The 25,284-nt window shown below is 38.1% G+C and overlaps 2 protein-coding genes across 2 annotated transcripts in view; one reads left to right on the forward strand and one right to left on the reverse strand.

The window, feature by feature from the left end:
• Nucleotides 1-9,976: 9,976 nt before the first annotated feature.
• LOC149147368 (disease resistance protein RPV1-like) lies at nt 9,977-11,460 on the reverse strand. Its single transcript, XM_089441812.1, has 3 exons — nt 11,312-11,460; nt 10,814-10,895; nt 9,977-10,537 (listed from the first exon to the last, which is right to left on the reverse strand). The coding sequence occupies exons 1-3, from the start codon at nt 11,458-11,460 to the stop codon at nt 9,977-9,979; spliced, it is 792 nt and encodes a 263-aa protein (XP_089297938.1).
• A 7,911-nt stretch (nt 11,461-19,371) lies between these two features.
• The window catches only part of LOC149147369 (cysteine-rich receptor-like protein kinase 44), a 105,300-nt gene continuing 99,387 nt past the window's right edge, over nt 19,372-25,284 (forward strand). The window contains exons 1-6 of the mRNA XM_089441813.1: nt 19,372-19,648; nt 19,882-20,021; nt 20,139-20,349; nt 20,468-20,702; nt 20,845-20,995; nt 21,088-21,313. Of these exons, the coding sequence (XP_089297939.1) occupies nt 19,483-19,648; nt 19,882-20,021; nt 20,139-20,349; nt 20,468-20,702; nt 20,845-20,995; nt 21,088-21,313 (1,129 nt within the window). The 5' untranslated portion in view covers nt 19,372-19,482. The remainder of the gene's footprint in view (nt 19,649-19,881; nt 20,022-20,138; nt 20,350-20,467; nt 20,703-20,844; nt 20,996-21,087; nt 21,314-25,284) is intronic.

Raw genomic sequence — 25,284 nt, forward strand, 5'->3', positions numbered from 1 at the left:
GAATCCTGAGAGTTTGAAGTTTAGCACGTTTTACCTGTTCATCTCCTTCATAGCTCGTGACCATTTTGTCCCATATCTCTTTTGCGGATTTGAAGTGCATTACCTTCATGAATTCCGTTTGGGATATACTTCCTAATAGAGTACTGACTGCTTTCGCATTTGTTTCATACTTCTTCTTCTCCGCTGCATCTGTAGGAGTAGCTGAAGGAAAAGCGTAGCCTGATTCTACAATGTCCCAAACTTCTGTACCAAGAGATTGGAGATATGCAGTAACTCTTACCTTCCAATAATTGAAGTTTGTCCCATCAAAAACCGGTGGCCTGATTGATGCTTCTTTCTCGTAGTTGCTCATGATGAACGATCTACCTTTAAGCGGTCAAGCTTTTCCGAAGGACCTGCTCTGATACCAATTGTTGGAAATAATACTGAGAGGGGGGGTGAATCAGTATTATCAGAACTATAAAACTTTTTCAATGCTCAGAAACATATACGCTACTTTTGTTAAGAGAACCAGCGTGTACACGCAACTGTGTATAAATAAAACAGCGTATAACTAGAAATCTGATAATTCAGTCAGTTTATCTTCAGTTAAGTGCATGAGGACATTATTCACCATATTAAGAGTAAACAGATGCAGTAGAACAGATCACACAGAAACCACACACATGAATACCAAGATATAAGGTGGAAACCCAATGTGGGTGAAAACCACCTACTGCAAGTCGTCTCTATCTTTCTTTAATATGAAACTTCAATTTACAATATTTTGTACTGGTGCAGCCTTATACCTGTACGCAGGCTACAACCTGCTGAAGGCTTCAACCTTCTCTCGTTCTCCAAACTTCTTTGGAAGGGAGCTCCAACCCCCTTTGCTCTTGTACTAGCCAAGATACTAGTACGTAGGTGCTGGCCTACAATCTTCTTTCTTTCAGGTACCACCTTTCATGCATTTTCAGACTGGATATTCCTGAAGCACAACATTACAATCTGAAGACCACAATTCATTCAACTTTCACAACAGATCAATACTAGCATCATCAAACTGAACCACTGGACCCTGTCAAACACCAGTTACCAGAACACAGAGCAGACTACAGAACTCTGCAATAACAGTCAGACCCAACTGTAAACCCAAAAAATCAAGCTTCAAAAGACATACGCTATTTCAATGAGAGAAACCCGCGTATACACGCGCTTTTACCGAAGCCAACCTGTGTACAGATCTAAAAATAACTTCTCTCAACTTGCAGCTGTACCAGACATCAGTTAGACCCAGAACATAACATTGCGATAGTATGCAGATCTAGAAATACGCATAATCAACCATATCATAATAGTGTATTTCAAACCATTAGATCCCGATCTATCCTTAGATCTAGTCTTCCATCAATCGATGTGATCTCTCCTTAGCTTAGATCAAGCAATCCAGAACCTGCATACCAGATCTCTTTCAGATATTCAAGCCTTTTCAAAAGATATCTTGCCTAATGATCTTCTTCTCCTTATATAGCCTTAGGCCTTGCTCAATACCAAGAGCCAAAACCATAGAAATCAAAAACCATCAACTTCAAAACTAGAGATCTACACGTCTGTCGAGGTACTTTGGTCCAAATACATGGGCACAAGTACCGAGGACTAACTACCATGGACCAAAAGGAAACTTCCCGACATATACGCCCTTTTCTGTTCATGAATATGCATGTATACGCGCCTTAGTATATAGATCTCCCGCGTATACGCTACTTAGTATGCATATCACCGGCGTGTATACGCAACTTGGACTGAATTAACATGCGTATATGAGATTTCTCTTCATTCTGTAGAAAGAGAGTTGCCATCAAGGACAACACCTGTGTCATAGCGCCACACCTGTGCCAAAATGCCAACACCACTTAGCCATGGAGGCCATGAAAATCAGATAATCCTAAACCACCGCCATTGCAAGCTTCCTGCATCCACTGTGCCTGCCTGTGCACTTTTCCAGGTGCATAGTTTATTTGGGCTTTTCATTGGGGTGAGATTTTGAGTACAAATATATTCAATTCTGTGAGAGTAATTTGGTGCACATTAATTTTCACATGCTTGCTAGGAAGGATGACCACGGAAAAATGCAAGGGCGCCAACTGGTGGAGCATTGATGTAAGTAGTAGGCTCAGACTGCCTGAAGTATGTTGCCACATTTGCTTTATCCTCCTTTTCAACTGAAAACATTTTCCAATGCTCCTTTGGTGTGGTGCCATTGCTTTCTGCAATAAATGAATTATACCTTGCTATTTTAGCAACCAAAAATATAATTGCAAGTCAATCTCATTTTCGTGTCAGATCAACAACCTTTTTCTCGAACTTCTTGTTCCTACTTGCTGAAAGAAAACTGTGTTTTTTGTTATCAACCTTGAATATTTATTTCATGTCTTCTCTTGCATTATTATGGCGATCTGGGCTATGTCAAATGAAGTGAACAGACTGTCATAAGATTAGGCTAGTAATGCAAGCAAGGCGATGACTGCATGTACATTTTTAATTGGTGCCTCAACAGGTGCTAGCATCTCTAACAATTTTTTGAAGTGATTGATGTTGTTGGCCACATCTTATGTTGTCATGTTTATTTGTGAAAACTTCCTCAGCTATATCTTAGGATGACAACTTGATATACATAAATGTTAAACAGCTTGAATTTCAATTGATTGTTGTGTTTGGCTACATATTAGGAGCCTCCTCTTTATTTGGTGAAGTTCCCTCAGACAAATCTCACAGTTACAGCGTTATTTTCACACACGTGTGCCCCATTTTTCTTTTGGTGTTTTGGCACTGCTGATGTGAGTCATTTGATCATTAATGCTCAAAATGCTACAAGTAAGAGTCTTGTGATTATTAGTTTCCCATTTGTTGATTCTTGCAGTTCATATGGTATGTTTGACTTCATCTTCTTCCAGAACGCTAAATGATCTTGTTCAATAATGGAATTCCCATTTGCAGCTTCCAGATGAAATCCCATGCTGTTAAATTTTACAACCAGATCTTTTTTAGACAAAGAAGAAAGTCAAGCTAGCTACAGCCATGGTTCTGGTGTACTTTGAGACTTCTAATTTGCATGGGTGTTTGTTGTATTGCTTGTTATTTTTCAAACAGGTAACCAACCTGAAAATTAAAGTCTGACCTTCCTTATGAACATACCATTAGCTTTGGTATCAAATATTGGAAAAAATTCGAGTGATCAAAAAGAGATATTGAACTTGTGTTTGCAACACTAGAGTGCTCAGCAATTGGAATCAAATTTATTGCTTAAGGCATGAATGTACAACAAATAAAAGACATACCATCCACTGAAATATTTTAATTTTAGCAGAAAGAATGATGTATTCACAGTGGACAAATATTAGAGAGTAAAATATACGATAGAGAATTGCAGTGCTTGGGAAATAAAATGCATGAGTCAACCTTACATTATCTGGAATTCTCCCACACTTATAGAGTGTGACTACAATTTATCTATTCAAGTTGTTGCCTGATTATCATGCTGTCTTCTCTGTTGCATTCTCCTCTGTCTGTTTTTTTGTGACAATTTTTGTTGCCTCATTATATATTTTTTTATTATTTAATTAAATGTATTCAATACTTCTCTATAGATAAAGGCTAAATTGATTTTTTCTTCCTAAAGGGCTATTCATAAAGCAAGGGTCAGTTAACCTTCCTAAAGTACTATTCAGCTATCCTTACATATACAGTAAGACAAAACCTTGCTTTCTAGGAGATGCAGGTCCATAACCTTCCTAAATTACTATTCAGCTGTACTTACATAGACAGTAAGACAAAACCTTGCTTTCTAGGAGATGCAGGTCCAGAGGATATGTGAAGATTAACAAAAAATCTAACATTCAGTATATTTATCTTGCATGTTTTAGTTGATGTATTTCCTACATTTGCTATCCCTGATAAACATGATTAGTTGTTTGCCTCTTGTTAGAAAGGGGTAATTCAGGGATAATTGCTGCACAAGGCCTTGGGCTAACTTGGAATGTGTGTTACTCAATTTAAAATTTTGTTGTTGTTAACTCAATGTAGCTTAGTGTTACTACCACCTGATTCAAGAAAAAAAGGAAGTTGGATAAATAAGCTTAGAGTGTATTGTCTGAAGATCCAAGGCCCAAATTATTTGTTGAAGCCTGAATTTTATATTACCATGTATTGACTGAAAATATATAAATATAGGGTAGTATTTTTTTCCTTGAGCTTTACTGTGTTATCAAAAAGCCCTATTTCTTTTCAACTTGTATGGATGTCTGGGGCTTGGCATGGTTTTTTGGCTCGATGTTGACACAGCAGCTGTGTGAAGGCAAAACACTCTTCTTCTTTATATTTTTTGTAACTTGTTTTATGGTGCATCTATAGGCTGCAATAGTCAGTGCACAAAAAATCTGGAAGCAAGTCAATTATTTACACAGCAGAAACTTGAACAACACAGACGATGCCATAATGCCACTACACAACATATGCCCAAGAGCCAGTAAGACATGTTTCCTTTCTAATTTATGGCAAACTATACTCTAGGAACTATTGAAACTGTAGAAAACTTTGGAACGTTAAGAAGGAATTCCACAGTTAAATAAGCCATCTTTGATGCAATACATGAGCTTCCACCGTTGGTTGGCAGTTTGACTTCTATTAATCCTCCAGACAAAACACCTTCGATGCTATTTATGAGCTTCCAGTGGTGGTTTGCAGTTTGACTTCTATATTATTATTCTCCAGCAAATGTGAATCAGTGATTCAAACCTTGATTGCATGTTGACCCATTTCAATTCCCAAATAAAAATGTATTACAAATCCTGGCAGCCCAAATTAACTTAGGCATTGTTTACGAAGGTACCATGCGGTGATTGTGAATCCAACCTCCACTTCAATGACTTATTCCTTTGTGAGGTCCCAACTTGAATCCTAGACTGTTTCTCTTTTCCAAGGTAATGGTTATTAGAGTCTAGTGACTATCAGTAATACAAAGTGTTGGAGTTGATATTATGCCCTTGAGAGGTCCCAGCATGAATCCTAAACCATTTATCTTCCTCCATGGTAATGATTATCAGACATGTGGATTTTCAACTGAATAGTAAAGTTTACAAATCACAATTGTTGACAGAATGTAATCCAATTCAAAACGTGATGCAAGCCCTGGAAGTGTTTTACAAAACCAGAATTCTATACAGGGTATGATCTCTATTGTCCGACATCTTCCGGGTTCTGTATCCATGTTGCTAGTGACTCCCATGTGGAACGAACTCCACAACGCGAATGCCATAACATAAATGCCTGTCAGCTTCAAATAAAGCTTTAGTTTTTACAGAACCTGCCTATTGCATCCATATTCTTTCGTGCCGAGGGGGGGGCCTATTCATGTGGCGTTTGCAGTACTTTTGGTCTGGAACGACGTCTCTGGAGCAATGCCATTTCTTACCGTCTATTGTCCGACATCTTCCGGGTTCTCTATCCATGTTGCCAGCGAATCCCAAGTGGAACGAACTCCACGACGCGAATGCCATAACATAAAATGCCTGCCAGCTTCAAATAAAGATTTATTTTTTACAAAACCTACCTATCGCATCCATATTCTTTCGTGCCGAGGGGGGGGGGCCCTATTCATGTGGCGTTCACAGTACTTTTGGTCTAGAATGACGTCTCTAAAGCATTGCCATTTCTTACCGTCTATTGTCTGACATCTTCTGGGTTCTGTATCGATGTTGCCAGCGAATCCCATGTGGAACGAACTCGACGACGCGAATGCCATAACATAAAATGCCTATCAGCTTCAAATAAAGCTTTATTTTTTACAAAACCTACCTATAATAAACTTGACTATTGCACTTAGGGGTGGGGGAGGAAGATGATGACGAGGAGGAAGCTGAGGAGATCTTTGGCGAAGAGAAAACAAACTTTTCTGAATAGGAAAGATAATCTCAGGTGGCACGGGGACATAGGCCATCATGTACTTGAAAATCAAACGCCTGGCATTCCAGTTCCTGCCACTGCACTGGACTGAAGGGAGGACGTACTGCTGTTCTGACAACATGCATTCCTAGTCCTGCTTCCATTATAATAAACTTGACTATTGCACTTAGGGGTGGGGGAGAAAGATGATGACGAGGAGGAAGCTAAGGAGATCTTTGGCGAAGAGAAAACAAACTTTTCTGAATAGGAACGATAATCTCAGGCAGCACGGGGACACAAGCCATCATGTACTTGAAAATCAAATGCCTGACGTTCCAGTTCCTGCCACTGCACTGGACTGAAGGGAGGACGTATTGTTGTTCTGACAACATGCATTCCTAGTCCTGCTTCCATTCCGTCCGTGTGTCTTCCCCTTGCCATTGATCTAACGCTTGAAATTTGTGTAATCATCTAACATCTAATCGTATGGTGCACAAAATGACACGTAGGCAAGGAGGGGAGTTGATTTCAGAGGGAAACGCCTTACAGCATAAATATTTTATTTTATAACATTTTATAATTAAATTTAAAAGCAAAAAAGTATGGGAAAATGTTGTAGTGGTGTAAATGTTTATAAACATTTATATGTGAGCTCAATTAAAAAATAATAAAAAGTTAAAAGTACTTGTCTAGAAAAGACGCTTTCCAACCCAATAGAAATATAGTAATATTTTGTAAACATTTTAATTGGGTCAAAATAAAATTAAAAAATTGATAATTATAATTATGAATAAACATTTTCCATTAATAAAATTAGTAAAATTAAAACTAAAAATATAATAAAATATAAAATTAATAAATATAATTATAATTAATAATAAAATCAGCTTAAATCTATTTTAATTCTAATTCTAGATTTACTAAACGTTTAGTGAAAATCAAATCCCTTAAAACACTTGGTAATTCCGAAATTAAAATGGATTCACAACCGTAATGACCCCGTATGAAGGTTTCATCTAAAACCTAATCAACGTTGCGTGTTAGCAATTCACCATAATTAACCCAAAAGAAAAACACAATACATACGTGAATAACAATGCCATTACACCATTACATGCTTCAGGGTTAGTGTTTCCAGCTCCAAAAACTCTCTTCTAATGTTGTGGGGCGGTGCATAATGCTGGCCTGCTCCACCAGATAACTGATATCCTTTCTTTTTTCCTGCGAAAACACCATGGTTTTGGTGCCATAAATGGAATTGAGGGCGGTCTTACATAATCACGCTTGCTTCAATTTAATAGATCACAAACACAGTTATTTCTGCTTTCTCCTTTATCTTCATGTTCACGCCCTTCCTGCTCCTGTTGTTGCTATCACTCTGAATGAAAAGCCCACTCAAACGTCACATCAGAATTCTCATCCTAACAATGTGAACATTTTATCCACACAGTTTCCATTGGGAATCGGCATTGCCAATGTTGATACCTATGCTTCTGTCTTGCAGGCATGTAACGACGTCAAATCTCTCGGCACGAATGCCATAACATAAAATGCCTGCCAGCTTCAAATAAAGCTTTATTTTTAAAAGAACCTACCTATTGCATCCATATTCTTTCGTGCCGAGAGGGGGGTCCCTATTCATGTGGCGTTCACAGTACTTTTGGTCCGGAACGACGTCTCTGGAGCAATGCCATTTCTTACCGTCTATTGTCTGACATCTTCCAGGTTCTGTATCCATGTTGCCAGAAAATCCCATGTGGAACGAACTCCACGGCGCGAATGCCATAACATAAAATGTCTGTCAGCTTCAAATAAAGCTTTATTTTTTACAGAACCTACCTATAATAAACTTGATTATTGCACTTAGGCGTGGGGAAGGAAGATGATGACGAGGAGGAAGCTGAGGAGATCTTTGGCGAAGAGAAAGCAAACTTTTCTGAATAGGAACGATAAGCTCAGGCAGCACGGGGACACAGGCCATCATGTACTTGAAAATCAAACCCCTGGCGTTCCAGTTCCTGCCACTGCGTTGGACTGAAGGGAGGACGTACTGCTGTTCTGACAACATGCATTCCTAGTCCCGCTTCCATTCGGTCCCTGTCTCTTCCCCTTGCCATTGATCTAACGCTTGAAATTTGTTTAATCGTATAACATCTAACATCTAATCGTATGGTGCACAAAATGACACGTAGACAAGGAGGGGAGTTGATTTCAGAGGGAAACGCCTTACGGCGTAATGATGTATGCAATGCATGTCTAAGTACTTTTGCGAAGACTCTGATGATTTCTCTTATGTTTCTGATAACTTAAGTAACTAGCATTTGCACCTAATGTTGCAAAGGAAATGTCGTAAGGCATACCGTGTGGAGGAATATTGAAATGTGAATGGGCATTTTTGAAAGCAAGGGTCGATGATAATGAGTTTCAATTGAGGAAGCCATGGCTAAAACCCTATCCAGGGGTTAAAGTGGCTATAAAATGGAATAAAAATAGTCATAAATAGCCATTGAAGCTGTTTAAACACCTTTGTATCTGGATAAAGATTGCCTAGTTGAAGGTGAAGGTAAAAAAATGAATCCAGGTGAACAGGTTGATGATAATGAGTTTCAATTGAGGAAGCCATGACTAAAACCCTATTCGGGGGTTAAAGTGGCTATAAAATGGAATAAAAATAGTCATAAATAACCATTGAAGTTGTTTAAACACCTTTGTATCTGGATAAAGATTGCCTAGTTGAAGGTGAAGGTAAACAAATGAATCCAGGTGAACAACCACTGGGTATCCATATCGATTTGGATAGGGTTATTTAAGAAATCATTATTTAAACAAAAAATTTAATTAATATCAAGATATATTTAAAACATGTATTATATTCATTAAAATAGATTGATTTTTTTTTTAAATATGTTAAAATCCATTGATAATGAATTGGTTGTAAAGACATAAACTATCAAAATGGTATTTCATCTTGAAACATCCTTTTTCAAGTTTTAGTTGGAAAATACAAGTAGTAAATTGTAACGGAAGAGGTTAGAGAAGAAATATAATATTCTGAAGAACATTGTGGTTGTCATTCCATATTTGAAGTTGCATCAAAATTTGTTGGAGGCATCAAAAACCTGAAGACGCAGTAATGAACCTGCAAAATGTATATTTTGTTAGGATTTGTAATATGTAAATTAAGTGTGGAAATTTATTTGTAATATTTTGCTTGTGAGTTGTGTTAAAAAGAAATTGGAATGAATGGAAATGAATATTCGTTACAGTATTCAGCCCAGTGTCTATCGTGTGCTCAGTGATTTTATCATCTATAGTTCTGGGAGACACACTGCGTCTGGGAAGGTGGGTGGTTTGTTATATTCTCAAATATTCAATTTGGTGGTTTGTTATATACTCCAATATTCAATTTATGTTAGAGTGGTTCAGGTAAACTTAAATTTGATTAGATAAAGTTATTAGTTGTTTTTGGGCTAATGAGAATCTATGGTTTTGTCCATGGTATTCATATGGAATATAGTATATTCTTAAGTCTTCAATTTCTATTAGAGTGGTTCAAGTAAATTTGATTAGGTAAAGTTATCAGCTATTTTGGGGTTCATGAGAACCCATAATTTTGTCTATGGTATTCATGTGGAATATAGCCTGTTTAAAAACAGAAAGACTCCATAAGTGAAAGAAATTAACATCGAGGCTTTTGGCTTTTAAATAGGTTATATTCCACAGGAATATCATGGGCCAAACCATAGGTTGGAGATAGAAAACTACTTATAGGTTGGAGAGAGTTGTAACTAATTTTAAGGCTCCTTTCTATATCTGTAGGTAATGTTTGGCGAAGTCCATTCAGTTGCTCTTCCCAGTAAAGTTTGTCCTATTCACAAACAAGCGCTCCAAAAAATTTCAATGATAAAGGCAAACCATGGCATGCCTTTAAAAACCCATCTACAAGATTTTCAAATCCTGGTAGTGGATATGGCTGGAAAAAGGCATGCAAGCAAAACAACTCTTGGGAGTGTGCTATATTGAGGCCTGGTAACTGATAAATTGACGACTCTACAATTCATGCACTTCTAAGGATATGCTTGCCCCTAGATGTAACCAAAATCAAGCTCTTGGGGTGAAGGACATGCTTAATTGGCAAGAAAGGATCTAGTTGATCCACATGACCTACATCATTTAATATTATAAGTGCCTCACAAGCTGAGAGATTCTTTTTAAGTATCTCCACGCCTTCTTTCCACCTTTCAATTTTGATATCTCTATCCTTCAAGTCCTTAATGAGTTTGCTTTGTAAATTATTTAGAGACATTCTATTTGCATTTTCCCTCACATCAAATAGAAAGCAGGATCTATCAGAATCTGACCTCTTACGATTGAAAATTTCTTTGGCCAGCATCGTCTTTCCAATTCCACCGATGCCCACAATCCCCACAACCTTGACCTCCACATGCTCGTCATGATGCAGCCGCAGTGTCCCTTCAAAATCCTGTAACTTTTCTGCCAAACCAGTTGGATATTTTGCCACATCCAATAGCATTGCAACATTTTTCAACACGGCTTGCATGACCTTCTCCAACAGCTCCTCTTCGTGCTCCTCCAAGAGTCTCTCTTCACCCTCGTCCTTGAATATTAATTAAGACAGTAAAGTAAGTAATGACAAAAGCATACTTGAGATGTGATATATGCTTCAATGCAACAGATTTAGAACTAATATGGATTGAGACGGTGGATATCCTTACCCATCACCCTCCTGCAGTTCAAAGCCACTTATATTCGTGACATGATGAAGGGCGTTTCACCAAGTTTGGATTGTCTGCAAGTCGTACTGCTGCTTCTCTTCGTGGATACGTAGGGCTTTAGCGTACGGTCCATCTTTATCTTTGCCCGTCCACCTGACCTCCGAGGGATTCACTTTATAGAAGACCGAAAGAATAATAGCTTTGGACTCCACCATGAGGACCAGCTCGTCCACGCACCACCTGAATTTGGCATAGGTCGCAAATGAAATGGCTATATGGAAAGAGGCTACTCGAACAACAACTTCTATCTGAGATGTAATATTGTGTCCAGCCTGCAGTTTGGGCTTGTTGAGGAAGACTTGCAATCCATTGGAAATGAGGTGACGGTATTTGTAACCATTAGACCAGTGCGCAAACCATTTCAGCAACTATTTTTTTGTAACCATTCTAATCTAATGGCTGTAATCTTTGCAATCGTCTTACATATAATCCTATGGCATATAAAGATGACAGGTAGGGAGAGAGGGGAGTTGATTTCAAAGGCAAACTCCTTACAGCGTAATTAATTAATCATCAATGGTAAAGGTGACATACAAGGTGGGAGTAGTCTACTTAGGCGAAGGAATGGCCCGGTTTCCGTCGCCGCCTGGAAAAACCTCTGGCTTCTGGCACTGGCAATTCCTTCGCCCTTCGCGAGCTCCGCCACCCTCCGCATTAATGTCCATGACTGACAGGGGCGGGCTCCGCCACCCTCCGCATTAATGTCCACGACTGACAGATATCTGACAGACATTCCGATTTCCATCGCGTCTTGCCGCCGAGGAGTTAATTCACCATGGAATTTGAATTCCTCCGCCTGGGATTAACTTCAACTTCTCGGGTTAAGGTTCTTCAGAGATTCAAATGGAGAAACCATGTTGCAGGTCCTCTGTCTTGTGTCTTCTTACTGTGTTTTTGATGCTATGTTCCGGGTTCGAATCCCGCTGCACTCAGGAGATAGCAGCTCCTGCTCCAATGCTTGAATCAGAAAAAGAAGCCATGTTTTCAGTATTGGGTTCTCTGGTAGGAAGTGACTTGAATGTGATTGGATTTATCCAAATCCTTGTGGTACCACACCTATTTAGGGATCTTCATGCGATTGATTCGGTGATTTCTGGTTCGTTACAGTATTAAAGCTTGGTGCCATTTATGATAAATCATTGAAATGCAATGAGATCGCCAGCATTCATCCTGCACTTTTCAGCCTCGGGCACTTGAAAACTCTCTCATTCTACATGTGATTCATTTGGGCTCCACAGATAATGCCTTCTCGAGGGTGGAAAAATCTAAGCAACTCTATCCAGAACCTCACATTTTGCAGCAATGAGGCCGTGGTTGGAGTGCTCCCGTCTGAGCTATGTGAGCTGGGAAACTTAGAAAATCTGGTTGTGAAAGAAAATAACATGAAGGGTCCATTGCCAGAGGAGATGGGGAGATTGTATAAAATGAAAAAGCTCCTTGTCAGTCGGAATCAGTTCTATGGCCAATTTCAAACTTCGATTGGCAACTTGGAGAATCTGCTAATCCTGGACCTGAGTTTCAATAAGCTGAACGGTACTTTGCCTTATGAAATTGGGGGCTTAAAATCTCTCATGAAGATGGATTTCAGCGATAATTTTATGAGAGGGAAGATTCCGCCGGAGTTGGGCGATTTGAAAAATGTGACGTTGTTGGATCTTCGCAACAATGGGCTTCATGGAAATCTTCCACAGACATTGACGGACATGAGTAATTTGCAGGAACTTTATCTAGGAACCAATTCTATTGGGGCCAATATTTCTCTAGCATGGGATAAGCTGCCAAAGCTAATTAGTTTCGATCTCTCGACCTCAAGATACGAGGGAAGAATACTAGAGTCTCTAGGTTCATCCAAGCAATTGCGATATATTTCTCTCAATGCCAATCGTTTCACCGGGGAAATCCCATCGAATTTTGCGGAGATTCCTTCCTTGAATACATTATATCTCAATGGAAATAATTTATTAGGCACAATGGTTTTTCCTGAGATCTTTTGCAGGAGATTGGGAAGGCGCCTGGCCCTGTGGAATAATGGCCCGGGGCTTTGCTATGAAGGCTCTGGTATAATAATTCCTCATGGTGTCAATTCCTGCAGCTCCGAATCATCAAAGGCAGCAAGCCACCCATCTTCTCCAAATAGTTTTGTAAGCCCAGGCATAAAGAGATATGATGTTGAATATGTTTCTGTACTGTTGTTATTACTATATGTAGGCACTCTAATGGCTCAATAGCCATAGATAAAAAACAGACAGCCCTTATTTTGAAGGACGGATATATAATTTTATGTGTATACTACATCAAGATACCTGTGTTCCTTTTTGTTATCGTTCGTTATATTAATAAATTTGAAAAAAAAGTTCGGGGATACAAAATCTGTGTCATCTTTTTGTGTTTCTCTAAGTAATATTTGACCCAATCAGTCATTTGGTGATGATTTGACTCAATTACTGTGAGTACATGTTACCTGTCTGACTTTATTTTGCATATTTTTTCAGGAAAAGACTTGATAATATATGAATTGACCATGGCTTTAAATTCCAAACTGGCCATGGCATTTTGGTGGAAAAGTGAGGACAGTGTTTGATATAAATGTGAAGAATTAGCCATATTTTAAGAGATTTTCAGTCTATAACAGTAAACTCTAATCCTACTGTAAAACAGGAATTGACCATTGCTTTAAATTCCAAATTGGCTATGTCATTGAAACAGAGTTGGGGGAGAATCAGGCAACTTGGAATTCTGAGAAACAGAGTTGAGGGATGTCAAGTTCCCTATGGCCATAATTCATCCGGGCAAAGTGCATTTTCTCTGAGTGTACAGAACTGCAAAATCTGAGGTGAACAACAGTAATTGAAACATTGTATTCCTCGGATAAAAGGTTTATAAGTTTATCTAAAGGACTTTAAAGAAGTCAGAATTGCTTCAGTGTAATTTCTATTGTTCTAAACTTTAACTATCCTTCGTATACAGCTTCTAATTTGTATTCCTCTTCAAGGAATTCAATACTATCCATGGGCACATGGCATTTTAAACTTTATCCTTTGTCTTTAGGTATAGCCCCTTTTATAATTTATCCTTTGTCTTCTGGCTTATGTACAAACTTTTCCAAATGTTAATGGTAAAGGAGTTGGAATTTCTTCAGTGTATTTTCTGTTGTTTTAAATGGTAAAGGAGTTGGAATTTCTTCAGTATATTTTCTAGAATTCTAGGTCGATGGTGGCATGGTTTGAAGGAATCTTTCTGGTTCATCAATGTAAATGTTTTTAACACACAAAAATTGTTTGGAAGCATCATTGCAGAAGTTTTTGTAGATTAAAAGTATAGAACCATAGATCACTACAGCTCTAGCATTGTCACTTCCCAGAATTTTATACAGAACCCCAAGTCATAGTAATCATTATAATAATTAATTGGTTCAAATTCATAGTAATCATTATAATAATTAACTATAAATGAAGTGTGAACAATTCCAAACGAATAATACCATGTATTTAGAAATAAAATTACACTATATTCTAACTACATACCATGTACTCAACAACTGAGTGTAATTATGGATAGTATATTATGAAGCTGGCGATTATTTTTCATTTTATACAATCTCTTATCATGCTGATCTGGAAGCGTTATAGAACTATTCTACTTATCATAGACTTGATAGATGGGAGACCATAGAAACTCAACAACGCTGGTAGAAAAGTGTGTTCATAGCAACACAAGGGCAAGGTACATTCGAAACTAGTACAAGGTACATTCGAAAGTAGTAGACCTCGAATATTGCTGACCGTGCAAAGCACAGTACAAGCACAACAAATTATTTTATAAGTAGCACTCAATCCATTGAAGAGAGAAGTCACCATGATTGTAATTTTTTTTTTTGAGAATGGTGCCTTGTTGCCTTCACTCACAGAGAAGGTATGCAGTATGGGGTGATGTGGACACACAACTTGACTGCCAAAGCAACGACATTAGAGTTTCACATTTAATTGAATACCTAGCAGGGCCATCGAATCCATGATATTCAGTACAATCATTGCTCAGTATAAGCAAAATTGTTATTGGTTAAATCCATAAACTCCAAGTAATGACAACGTTAATAATAAACATGGCACCGAGCCCAACTATACAAGTATTGCTCAAAGAATATATAGAACACAGAATATGAGAAATCTGAAACCTTTAAAGAGTCTCAAGCTCTAGAGCCAACTCCATTGCAGCTTTCATTGCGTTTAGGAAAATATTAAAATCTCTGTTTGTTTAAGGTGTGTCTCGTATGTACTCAGTTGTGGTGCTTGAATTACTCCATTCTCAAATCCTTTGAGGTCAACACTCTTGGTGTGGTGCTTGAAATACGCCATGCCCATATCCTTTGAGGTCAACACTCTTAGTGTGTAATCACCATGACCCACTTTTCAACAAACTGAAGATTACACATTGCATTAAGAAACCATGGTAGTTCCTCTCTGACTGTCTGTAGATGGACATTCCAAATCAGATCTGAATGTGGATGACACGTTGTGTAGTGCTGGCAAGTCTCACTTACTCCACAGTATCCATTGTCAGATATACATCGAGGTCCCTGATCATCGGGGGGTGGTATGCCTCACTGGGAAAAAATTTCAGCAGCACTCTGATGCTTCTGGGTGTGCTGATAACCAAAAATATTGGTATCCAGCCAAGATGCAGCTGGAATTACAATGTCCCTAAACTTTGGTGTGAAAGTAGCCCTTGATATTTCATTTAGTAAAGAGTTTGATTAAGGTTGACTAGTACAACACAATGAATTTTTGTTGTTGATTCTAAATTTTGATTGTAGATGTCTACAACAATGTAAAGTGGAGTTCCAACAAGGTAATCAGATATAAATTTTTGTTGTTTGATTCTAAATTTTGATTGTAGATGTCTACAACAATGTGAAGTGGTGGTCCAACAAGGTACTTGGATATAAATTTTTGTTGTTTGATCCTAAATTTTGATTGTAGATGTCTACAACAATGTGAAGTGGAGGTCCAACAAGGTAATTTTTGTTTTCGATTCTAAATCTTGATTTTAGATGTCTACAACAATGTAAAATGGAGGTCCAACAAGCTACTGAGATATGTTACTGCAATAACTTTGGACATGAGAGGAAAATACAATAAATTTTGATTGTAGATGTCTACAACAATGTAAAGTGGAGGTCCAACAAGGTACTCAGATACAAATTTTTGTTGTTTGATTCTAAATCCCTAGTATAGGAAAGAAACTGATGAATCACAATTGTTTCTGTCAAATTCTAACAATTTCAAATCCCATTGTGGCCGTTGGAAAGGTGACTGTATCATGAGGACACCATTACTCCCCCCTAGTTCAATCAAGAAATAATCAATGCCCCAAGTGTTGATTGGCAGATACTCCTCCCTCAACTTAATTCCCAGCTTTTGGACTCAATTAAAAGTTTCTTTAGAAGTCATAAGTTTCACTTGCTCTCAAATAGTTCAGACCTAATACCAGAAGTCTTCAATCTTTCTACTTTGTCTGTTGTCCTGGTTTTCTTTATGCATTACTAATTGAAAAGGAAGACATTAAAATTGAAAAGGAAGGCACCTGGCCTCATTCCTTTTGACATGTCATTAGAATGGGCAGACCACAGAAACAATGGAGCTCGGTGGATGGCTCAATATTGTCAACCACACCAGTGAACCAAGGCCCTGCTAGAGTTTCTTTGACTTAGATGCCAAAATCTAGTCTGCCAAAGTCACCTAGGGACTGCACCAGGCCTCATCTTATAAGAAGTCAATGCATACAATCCACTTCGAGGGTAGAAACTCCTTTTACAAAAAATACAATACAAGACAAGATATGATGGCCCTGAGACTAGGTACCCTTGGTATATATATTGGAGACAAAGGGTAGAGTAATAGCACTCCACCAATCTAGGGTAGACTCTGCAGCTATCTTTGGGTGATAAATGATAAATGTTTATGAAAGACATGAGGATCTTTGTATATGTCAGAGGTTCAAGAATTTTTCTTTTATGTGATAGCTGAACATAGCTCATTTATGTTGTCACCTGTACTACTTACAATTCTACATTATGCAACCTGTACAATCATCTACTATACTATTCAGAAATGGAATTTCTATTACATTAAAGGATGAGATCTCTTACCTACTTCCCGGGCATGATCTGGGAAGTCAAGTTCATGTTACAAATTGCAGTGCCAATTTATATATATGAAATCTTAATCTAAGGATAAACCCATAATTTTAAAAATTGTGAATAAGATAACCTCATTTGAATCAATGATGCTATATATCAAGGGCACTCCAAGATTTTTCATTGCAAACCCTTGTGCCTGATTTTTTTAATTCACTATATTATAAGAAAGCATGAGATGGAAAAATTGAGTTCATGCAAAAATTGAGTTCCAAAACAAATGTTATTGATCTGATTCATATAATCAACCCACTTTATTATAAGTTAGCTACATAATATGTTTAAATTTTTAAGTTTCTTATTAATTATAAGAGTTAAATAAAAAATAATAATTAAATATTTATTCTTTAAATAATAATAATAACAATTTAGGAAGTCATGTTCTTGTTACAAATTGCCAGGTTAATTTATATGAAAGTGTGAGGCTTTTTCATGTGCTATTTGGTAATGTATTGGCCCCAAACAGAATTTGACAAGAGCTCTTATTAAATTTCTAAGACTATATACAAGGACAATCAGAGAATGAATCCCTAATATCATACACAACGAGTGCCTCTCTGGCCTAAACATGTTCGGATTATCTACCTACCTACTTGAATTCTAGGATCTAGATACTTGCACTCACTTAAATAAGGTGACTGTACTTCAATAAAACCCTGCTTTGAAAAAAAGGATACAGCGATGCAGCATCATTTGAGTTCTGGAAAGAGTTGAAGTCTGCTTCAGTAGTGTGCACAGGAATGCCCTTATTGCCAGTGAACAGGTTTATGGGGCAAAAACTGTCTAACAAACTGAACTAAAAATTATCCATGGTCATTCAAACAACTTCAATTCTATGATCTGGATACTTGTACTATCTTAAACAAAGTGGCCATACTCCAATGAAACCCTGCTAAAACAAATTGATGTAATCTAAGCAAAAAAGTCCTTTATATAAACTTATAAACCTTTTATTAGAGGAATACAATGTTTCAATTACTGTTGTTCACCTCAGATTTTTGCAGTTTTGTACACTAAGAGAAAATGCACTTTGCCCGGATGGGTTATGGCCATAGGGAACTTGACATTCCCCAACTCTGTTTCTCAAAATTCCAAGTTCCCTGATTCTCCCCCAACTCTGTTTCAATGACATGGCCAATTTGGAATTTAAAGCAACTGTCAATTCCCATTTTACAGTATTAGGGTTTACTGTTACAGACTGACAATCTCTTAAAATATGGCTGATTCTTCACATTTATATCAAACACTGTCCTCACTTTTCCACCAAAATTCCATGGCCAGTTTGGAATTTAAAACCATGGTCAAAGGTCAACACTCTTGGTGTGTAATCACCATGACCCACTTTTCAACAAACTGAAGATTACACATTGCATTAAGAAACCATGGTAGTTCCTCTCTGATTGTCTGTAGATGGAAATTCCAAATCAGATCTGAATGTGGATGACACGTTGTGTAGTGCTGGCAAGTCTCACTTACTCCACAGTAGCCATCGTCAGATATACACCAAGGTCCCTGATCATCAGGGGGTGGTATGCCTCACTGGAAAAAAAATTCAGCAACACTCTGATGCTTCTGGGTGTGCTGATAACCAAAAAGATTGGTATCCAGCCAAGATGTAGCTGGAATTACAATGTCCCTAAACTTTGGTGTGAAAGCAGCCCTTGATATTTCATTCAGTAAAGAGTTTGATTCAGGTTGACTAGCACAACACAATGAATTTTTATTGTTGATTCTAAATTTTGATTGTAGATGTCTACAACAATGTAAAGTGGAGTTCCAACAAGGTAATCAAATATAAATTTTTGTTGTTTGATTCTAAATTTTGATTGTAGATGTCTACAACAATGTGAAGTGGTGGTCCAACAAGGTACTTGGATATAAATTTTTTTTGTTTGATCCTAAATTTTGATTGTAGATGTCTACAACAATGTGAAGTGGAGGTCCAACAAGGTAATTTTTGTTTTTGATTCTAAAGACGTCGGCGCTCGAGTATGGTTAGAAAGCTGCTTCCTGCGATACGAGAACTTTAGCCTTTTTTCAAAGCTAGACACCAATGGGACTTATCTGGTTATGGTAATTGAAATTAGTACAAGTAATCTATACAATTTCAAGACCACTACTTCAAATCTGCTTTTCAACGTGTCTGATGAGGCCTGCAATTCTGCAAATAAGGGATTCACTCAAGGCTCAGCTACATGTTCTGCCAATGGTACCGTTTACAGTTTAGTTCAATGTTGGAGAGATTTATCCAGAAAGGACTGCAGATCTTGCTTTCAACTACCAACGAATAACCTCCACCGATGTCGTTCTCTGAATGGAGGAGCCCAGGCACTATCGGGAAGCTGCAGGGTTCGATATGAAATATACCCTTCTTTTAACACTAGTACTGCTGGGAATAGTACTAGTCCACTTTCATTCTCTAACTCCTCCCGGCCAAACCCTTCTGCCCATATGACTCAGGTGACTCAGGCGAATGGAGCTTCACACACCACGTCAAGTAATCCCTCATGGCCACATCTAATTTTATGATTTCCTTGCTTTTGGGGATTATAGAAATTGATTGTAACTTCAATGTCTGTAAATAACAGTACAATGCATTACATGATTTGCTCTACAGAAAATTCTCTGGGGATTGTGGCAGGCGTCTTAGTAGCGTTAATGGTCTGTTTGTTTGCCCTGAGGAACAGACTGAAATCTTTCTTTTCACGGAACCCAGTAACATGTCAGCAGAATGAAGGTAGAATCAGCGGAATTTATCTCAGATTTTAAGAATAATTGACCTTATTCTTGTTTATCTTATTCTGAACTTATCTTGATGGCAGATTTTAAGAATAATTTTCAAAATATTCTAAATCTACCATCTAGAAATAAAATTGAATCTATAACCAGGCATCTCTTTAACACAACCCATTCATATTTATGTTATCTAATGAAATTAGATTCTTATTTGCCTCTTCTTTTTCTATGTAGAAAAACATGTTATTGATCCAGAATCGACACTAATCGAACATGAGCAAATTATTTTCACCTTAGAAGCACTCACAGAAGCAACGGATAATTTTCATGAAAACATGAAGCTTGGAGAGGGAGGCTTTGGCCCTGTATACAAGGTATTTACCTACCCACTATTGTTTGCAAGTTTAATGCTATCACTTTACATCATCTTCCAGATAGAGGAACAGGAACAGGGATTTTTCCATGGTTTGTTGATGGACTGATTCTTCCAGGGAATAACGAGAGACGGAAAAGAAATAGCAGTGAAGAAGTTGTCTGTAAGGTCTGGACAGGGCAAACGAGAGTTTATGAATGAAGTGAAGCTTGTTACCCATGTTCAACACCGAAATCTGGTAAAGCTGCTCGGATGTTGTGCCGAGGGTCCCGAAAGGTTGCTTGTTTATGAGTATTTGCGAAACAAGAGTCTTGACACCTTCCTGTTTGGTATGTCATTTTGAATTTTGTTTCCTGTATGAGGGAAAGATGATCATTTTTTCATAAATTAATGAGATTGATTATGTAAAAGGTTTTGAAAATTACTATTCTTTGAATACAAATACAGATCCAGAGAAGAAGAGACATCTTGATTGGCAAAAACGCTATAACATCATAATGGGAATAGCTCGTGGTCTTCTTTATCTTCATGAGGATTCACAGTTGCGAATAATTCATAGAGACATTAAAGCAAACAACATTTTGCTTGATGAAAGGCTGAATCCTAAAATAGCAGACTTTGGGCTAGCAAGACTCTTTCCTGAAGACGAGACTCACATCCAAACAAGAGTTGCAGGGACATAGTGAGAATATTTCACTCTACCCTTCTCTTCTCTATGCAATTTATTTGAAATTAATCAATTTGTTAAACAGCTTAACATTTATGCAATCATGTGCCACAATCACCCCCAACTTATTTGAAGAGTTTCTGATTGGAGTATGTAGCGGTTACATGGCGCCAGAGTATGCAATGCAGGGGCAACTATCCCTGAAAGCTGATGTGTATAGCTTTGGAGTGTTAATCCTTGAGATTGTGACGGGAATTAAAAACAGTGATATAAATTTTTCCCCAGAAATGCAAAGCCTATCAGAATGGGTAAGACTTCAATTCATGATTTTTTTTTGGTATGAATAACAGTGGATTGCGATAAATCAGAATAATGATGATTTACCTTGGATGGGATGCAGGCATGGAGATTACAGAAGCAAGGGTGTCTTCTGAATATGATTGATTCCACAGTAATGGAAACATGGCAGCAGGAGGAAGTCGTAAGATGCATTGAGGTTGCTCTTCTATGCACGCAAGCTGATTCAGGCCTCCGTCCAACCATGTCTAATGTTATATTAATGATCTCAAGCTCTCCTGTAACATTACTAAATCCAACACAGCCAGCATTTCTTAAAAATAGTGAGAGTACGTTTCATGTGTGAAGCAGACAGTACAAATAGTGATATAACAGCACAAGGCTGCGCTGGCTACGCGGCCTTCAGGCAGGAAGAAAGACACGAAACCAAGAAGAAAGACACGTTTTGTCACTGCGAAGACACGTTTCGGTTCAGTCACTGCGAAGAGTCTCATCGCCAGGAGGCCTGGCCTTTCATGGCCCATTGCCAGATCCTCCCTCTCTGTCTTCCAGCTGGTGGAAAAAATAATATTTTTCTATGAAAAAATAGATTAAATCAACGGCAGAAAACACCCCAATCGTCTAACACACAGAATCAATGGCTCAGGATCGCACACGTCACATTTTAGGGATGTCTTTCTCAAAGGGAACGCCTTACGGCGTAAATATGTGCGAACACTAATTTAGGATTGCTCTCTGATGTGTGTAAGTAGGTAATTTAAATGTTAAAGGTCTGCAAGGATTGATCGTAGAACTTCACGAAGGTTTAAAGGCTATTATAAAAAGTGTAGAGTCGAGCCCTGAGAGCTTATTGATCTACACGAAGGTAGATCTGAGGTGTTGGAAGACATCACACTAGTCTCTAGATGTAGAAACTTGGTTCTTGCGTTCCCCCATACTGCTTCAGGTGAGACTTGTGGTGCAGGTAAATTGTCAGTGTGGACATAAACAATTCCTTTACCCCAAGAGAGCAGGTATAGCCACAAACAAATAATCTATGGAAAATCTCCTTAAGCTAGAATCAATTAAGAGGGCCTACCTCATAGAACGTTATTCCGCTTGGTGATGATCCTGCGTCCTCACTCCAGTTATTTTCCGTTTCCTTCCTTCGAATACCTGAAACAAGCAACCAACAACAACAAAAAATTTGATAGGATACAATATTGTATTCATCCTACTTAATAGGTCAAGGAACATTAATCCATAGAGATGTAGAATGACACTTCATGTAGGAAATCAATCAATAGTTGCATTTATATAAATTACAAAGAGATTACAATTGATGCTTTGACGTTGATCTCCTCCCATGTATCCGAGTTCCCACACTTCTACTAGCACTTCATGGATAGCCCCAACAACGGAAGTTTTAAGGCCTCCTTCCCTCTAGTCTCAAACCAAACCAAAAACACACTATTCTTCCTCAAACATACACTAGAAATCTACAAGCTATACATGACTTGCTGATTATTCAAACTTACTCCAAAACTCCAACTAGATTTTGCTTGGGAAAAAGAATGGTTTATATAGCTTGGATTGATGGGATATGGTTCCTCTCATCATGGGATAAGGTCTTATCTCTTTGAGGTTCTTCCATCCTAATAGGGGAAAGGAGCCCAAACTGACTTCCTCAGCTCCATCCGGCACAACCATGTACCAGACTCCTGTTACGAAGCTTCTAGACATGGAAGCTTCAACTCCTTATTTAAAAAACCTTCCAAAAGAGGATTGATGTGACTGGAAAAGGGCTTAGTCGCTTGTATGGTGCGTGTTAGGATATTCCGACACATAGGAAATAGTTAAGTTCAACTTGGTCTAGTATAGAGTTAGGTATAGAGTTAGGTAAAGTGTGTTTCTTTACCGTTGTACATTTTGTAACTTACAATCCGACGGTCACGATATGTAGTGATCCGACGGTTCACTCTCTCCTCGGTATTACCGACACTTGATCCGTGGCTTGACACCTGATTGGTCCATGAGTTCTATTTAAAGCGCATGGAGGGTCATTGTTCGGGGAATCCGTGCATGAGAGAAGCTTATGTAAATTTTCATTCTTTGATTAATAAATTGCCTGAAGTGGCCGCGTTGGCTCAGGCCGTGGACTGTTTCCCTCTTTGAGGGTTTTAACCACGTCAAAAATACTGGTGTATTGATCTGTGATTTGGTTGTGAGCGGTGTCCTTTTGGTGTTCTTTCTGAGGAACTTACCTTGTAAATTCCTACATGGTATCAGAGCTATTTGAGGGCCGCGTCCGTTGGTGATCCAAATCTGAAGCCGGTAGAACTGCATGCGGCTGTCGTTTCCTAGATCTATTGTTTCTGACTGCTTTCAGGCCGAGAGGACTGCTCTGTTGTGTTCGGATCATCTGTTCCAGTGAGGAACCCCTTTCGTTTCACACGAAAAGGTTTTCGGTAGCCCTATCTGCGTCATTTTTAAGATCTGGAGGTATACACTGTTTATCTGCAGTTTACTGTTATTTTCTCTCTGGTTATTTCGATTTCTGTTTATTTAGCATTTTTTTATTACCAGATCTATACCTTTCATTTCTACATATGCTCTTTGCCCTGCGAATCTATGCGATCTGGGCAAATCAGAAACAGAAAGGAAGTTTTTTTTCTCATGCGTATGCTCTTTTCCCTGCACCTTAGTGTGATCTTGGAAAATCAGAAACATTGAGAAAAATATTTCATTTCTGGCTAAAGCTAACTTTGAGCCGTAAGGTTCATTTTTCTTTGCATATTCGTGTTGGGTTTTGTGTTTTTGTTTTGTAGGAAAAAAGAGCTTTCTCAAGGCAAGCACGCAACCCAAGGCCCCCCCCCTCTCTCTCTCTCTCTCTCTCTCTTTCTCTCTCTCAAATTTTTTGTATAGTTCAATTGGTTCAAAGCTATTTTAAGAGAGTAGAGGTCTCGGGTTCAAATCTCCATTTTGTGGGGGCATTTTTTTTCATTCCCGCACATTCGCGCACTTTGTCGGCAACTTCAACAATTTTTTTTCAAAAAGTCATAACTTCTTCATCCGGAAGCCTTTTTCAGAGCCGTTTTTTTTAAAACAGCCTAATTTTTCGAGATCTATCCATTGGAACACTTACTTTCAGCATCTTCAGCTTCAGTTTTTAAAAACAAAAATGGAAAGTCCATGCCAAGTCATTCTTGACAGCATTAACTACTTCCAATGGATAGCCTACATGGAAGATTTACTTAGAAGTAAAGGTCTCTACAAAATAGCCACAGGCCAAGAGAAGAAACCAAAAGATGAAGACAAGGCTGCAAAATGGGAAAATAGACAAGATCAAGCACGTGGTTTGATAGGGATGTCTATTTCTCCTGATCTTAGATTCCATATTGCAGAACTTGATACTACTCATGAAGCATTGGAACAAATCACTAAAGTTTTTGGGATTAAAAATGAAATTAGAGCCCATCAACTTGAAAATGAGTTTCTTACATTGGATCCTAATAATTTTTCTTGCATTGAAGATTTCTTGTCCAAATTCAAGACCCTTAGATATCTCTTGGAAGGTGTTAAGGTTAAGAAAGAAGATAGTAACCTTATTTATTCCATCCTTACTAAGTTGGGACCAGCCTACTTTGTATTTGTTTCCACCTTCCATTCTACAAGGGAAGCTTTCATTTGTCAAGGAAAAGACTACAAGGCCCCTTCCTTTGACTCTTTTTGTGATTCTTTAATAAGAGAACAAGAAAAACTCTTACACCTTGGTCTTCTTAATCTTGGAAACTCTTCCAAGAAAGCGTTAGCCGCCCAACAGCAACCAAATTCAAAGAATCCTAAGAAGTCATATCCTAAAAAGAATGGTCCTAAACCAAACAAGGGTCCTAAGCAAACTCAGCCTCAAAATGAAAGATCATTTCAGCAAAATGATAGGACCAATAAAAACAAATGGAAGAAGACTGATAGACATTGTAACTTTTGTAATCGAGATGGCCACTTAGAATCTAAATGCTTTAAGAAGATGGAAGCCTTGGAAGCCGCAATGAAGAAACATAACATCCATGTGGAGCATTCTTCAACTTCAACTTCAACTTCATCTTCAGGAATGGCACTTTCTGCATGTCGTTGTCAATCATCACAGTCTGGTTATGCATTAAATGTATCTTCTTCTTCTCATTCTCATGAGTGGCTCATTGATTCTGGAGCCTCTTGTCACATGGCCAAAAACAAAGCCATGTTTTCTTCTTTAAATGATTGTAACACCAAAAATATATATGTTGGTGATGATAGATCTCTTAATGTTGTAGGGACTGGA

The sequence above is a fragment of the Pinus tabuliformis genome, chromosome 9 (assembly GCF_031772625.1).
Source record: "Pinus tabuliformis cultivar Carrire ecotype Pingquan chromosome 9, CPIR1, whole genome shotgun sequence".
In the NCBI taxonomy this organism is placed as follows: Eukaryota; Viridiplantae; Streptophyta; class Pinopsida; order Pinales; family Pinaceae; genus Pinus; species Pinus tabuliformis.

What these genes read in the sequence shown, in the direction of transcription:
- LOC149147368 (XM_089441812.1), bottom strand. Translation starts at nt 11,460, where the DNA reads ATGGAAATCGGAATGTCTGTCAGATATCTGTCAGTCGTGGACATTAAT. An exon ending in GCCAGTGCCAGAAGCCAGAG is followed by an intron (nt 10,896 to 11,311) that starts GTTTTTCCAGGC and finishes TGCCAAATTCAG; the next exon opens with GTGGTGCGTGGACGAGCTGG. An exon ending in ATAAAGTGAATCCCTCGGAG is followed by an intron (nt 10,538 to 10,813) that starts GTCAGGTGGACG and finishes TTAATATTCAAG; the next exon opens with GACGAGGGTGAAGAGAGACT.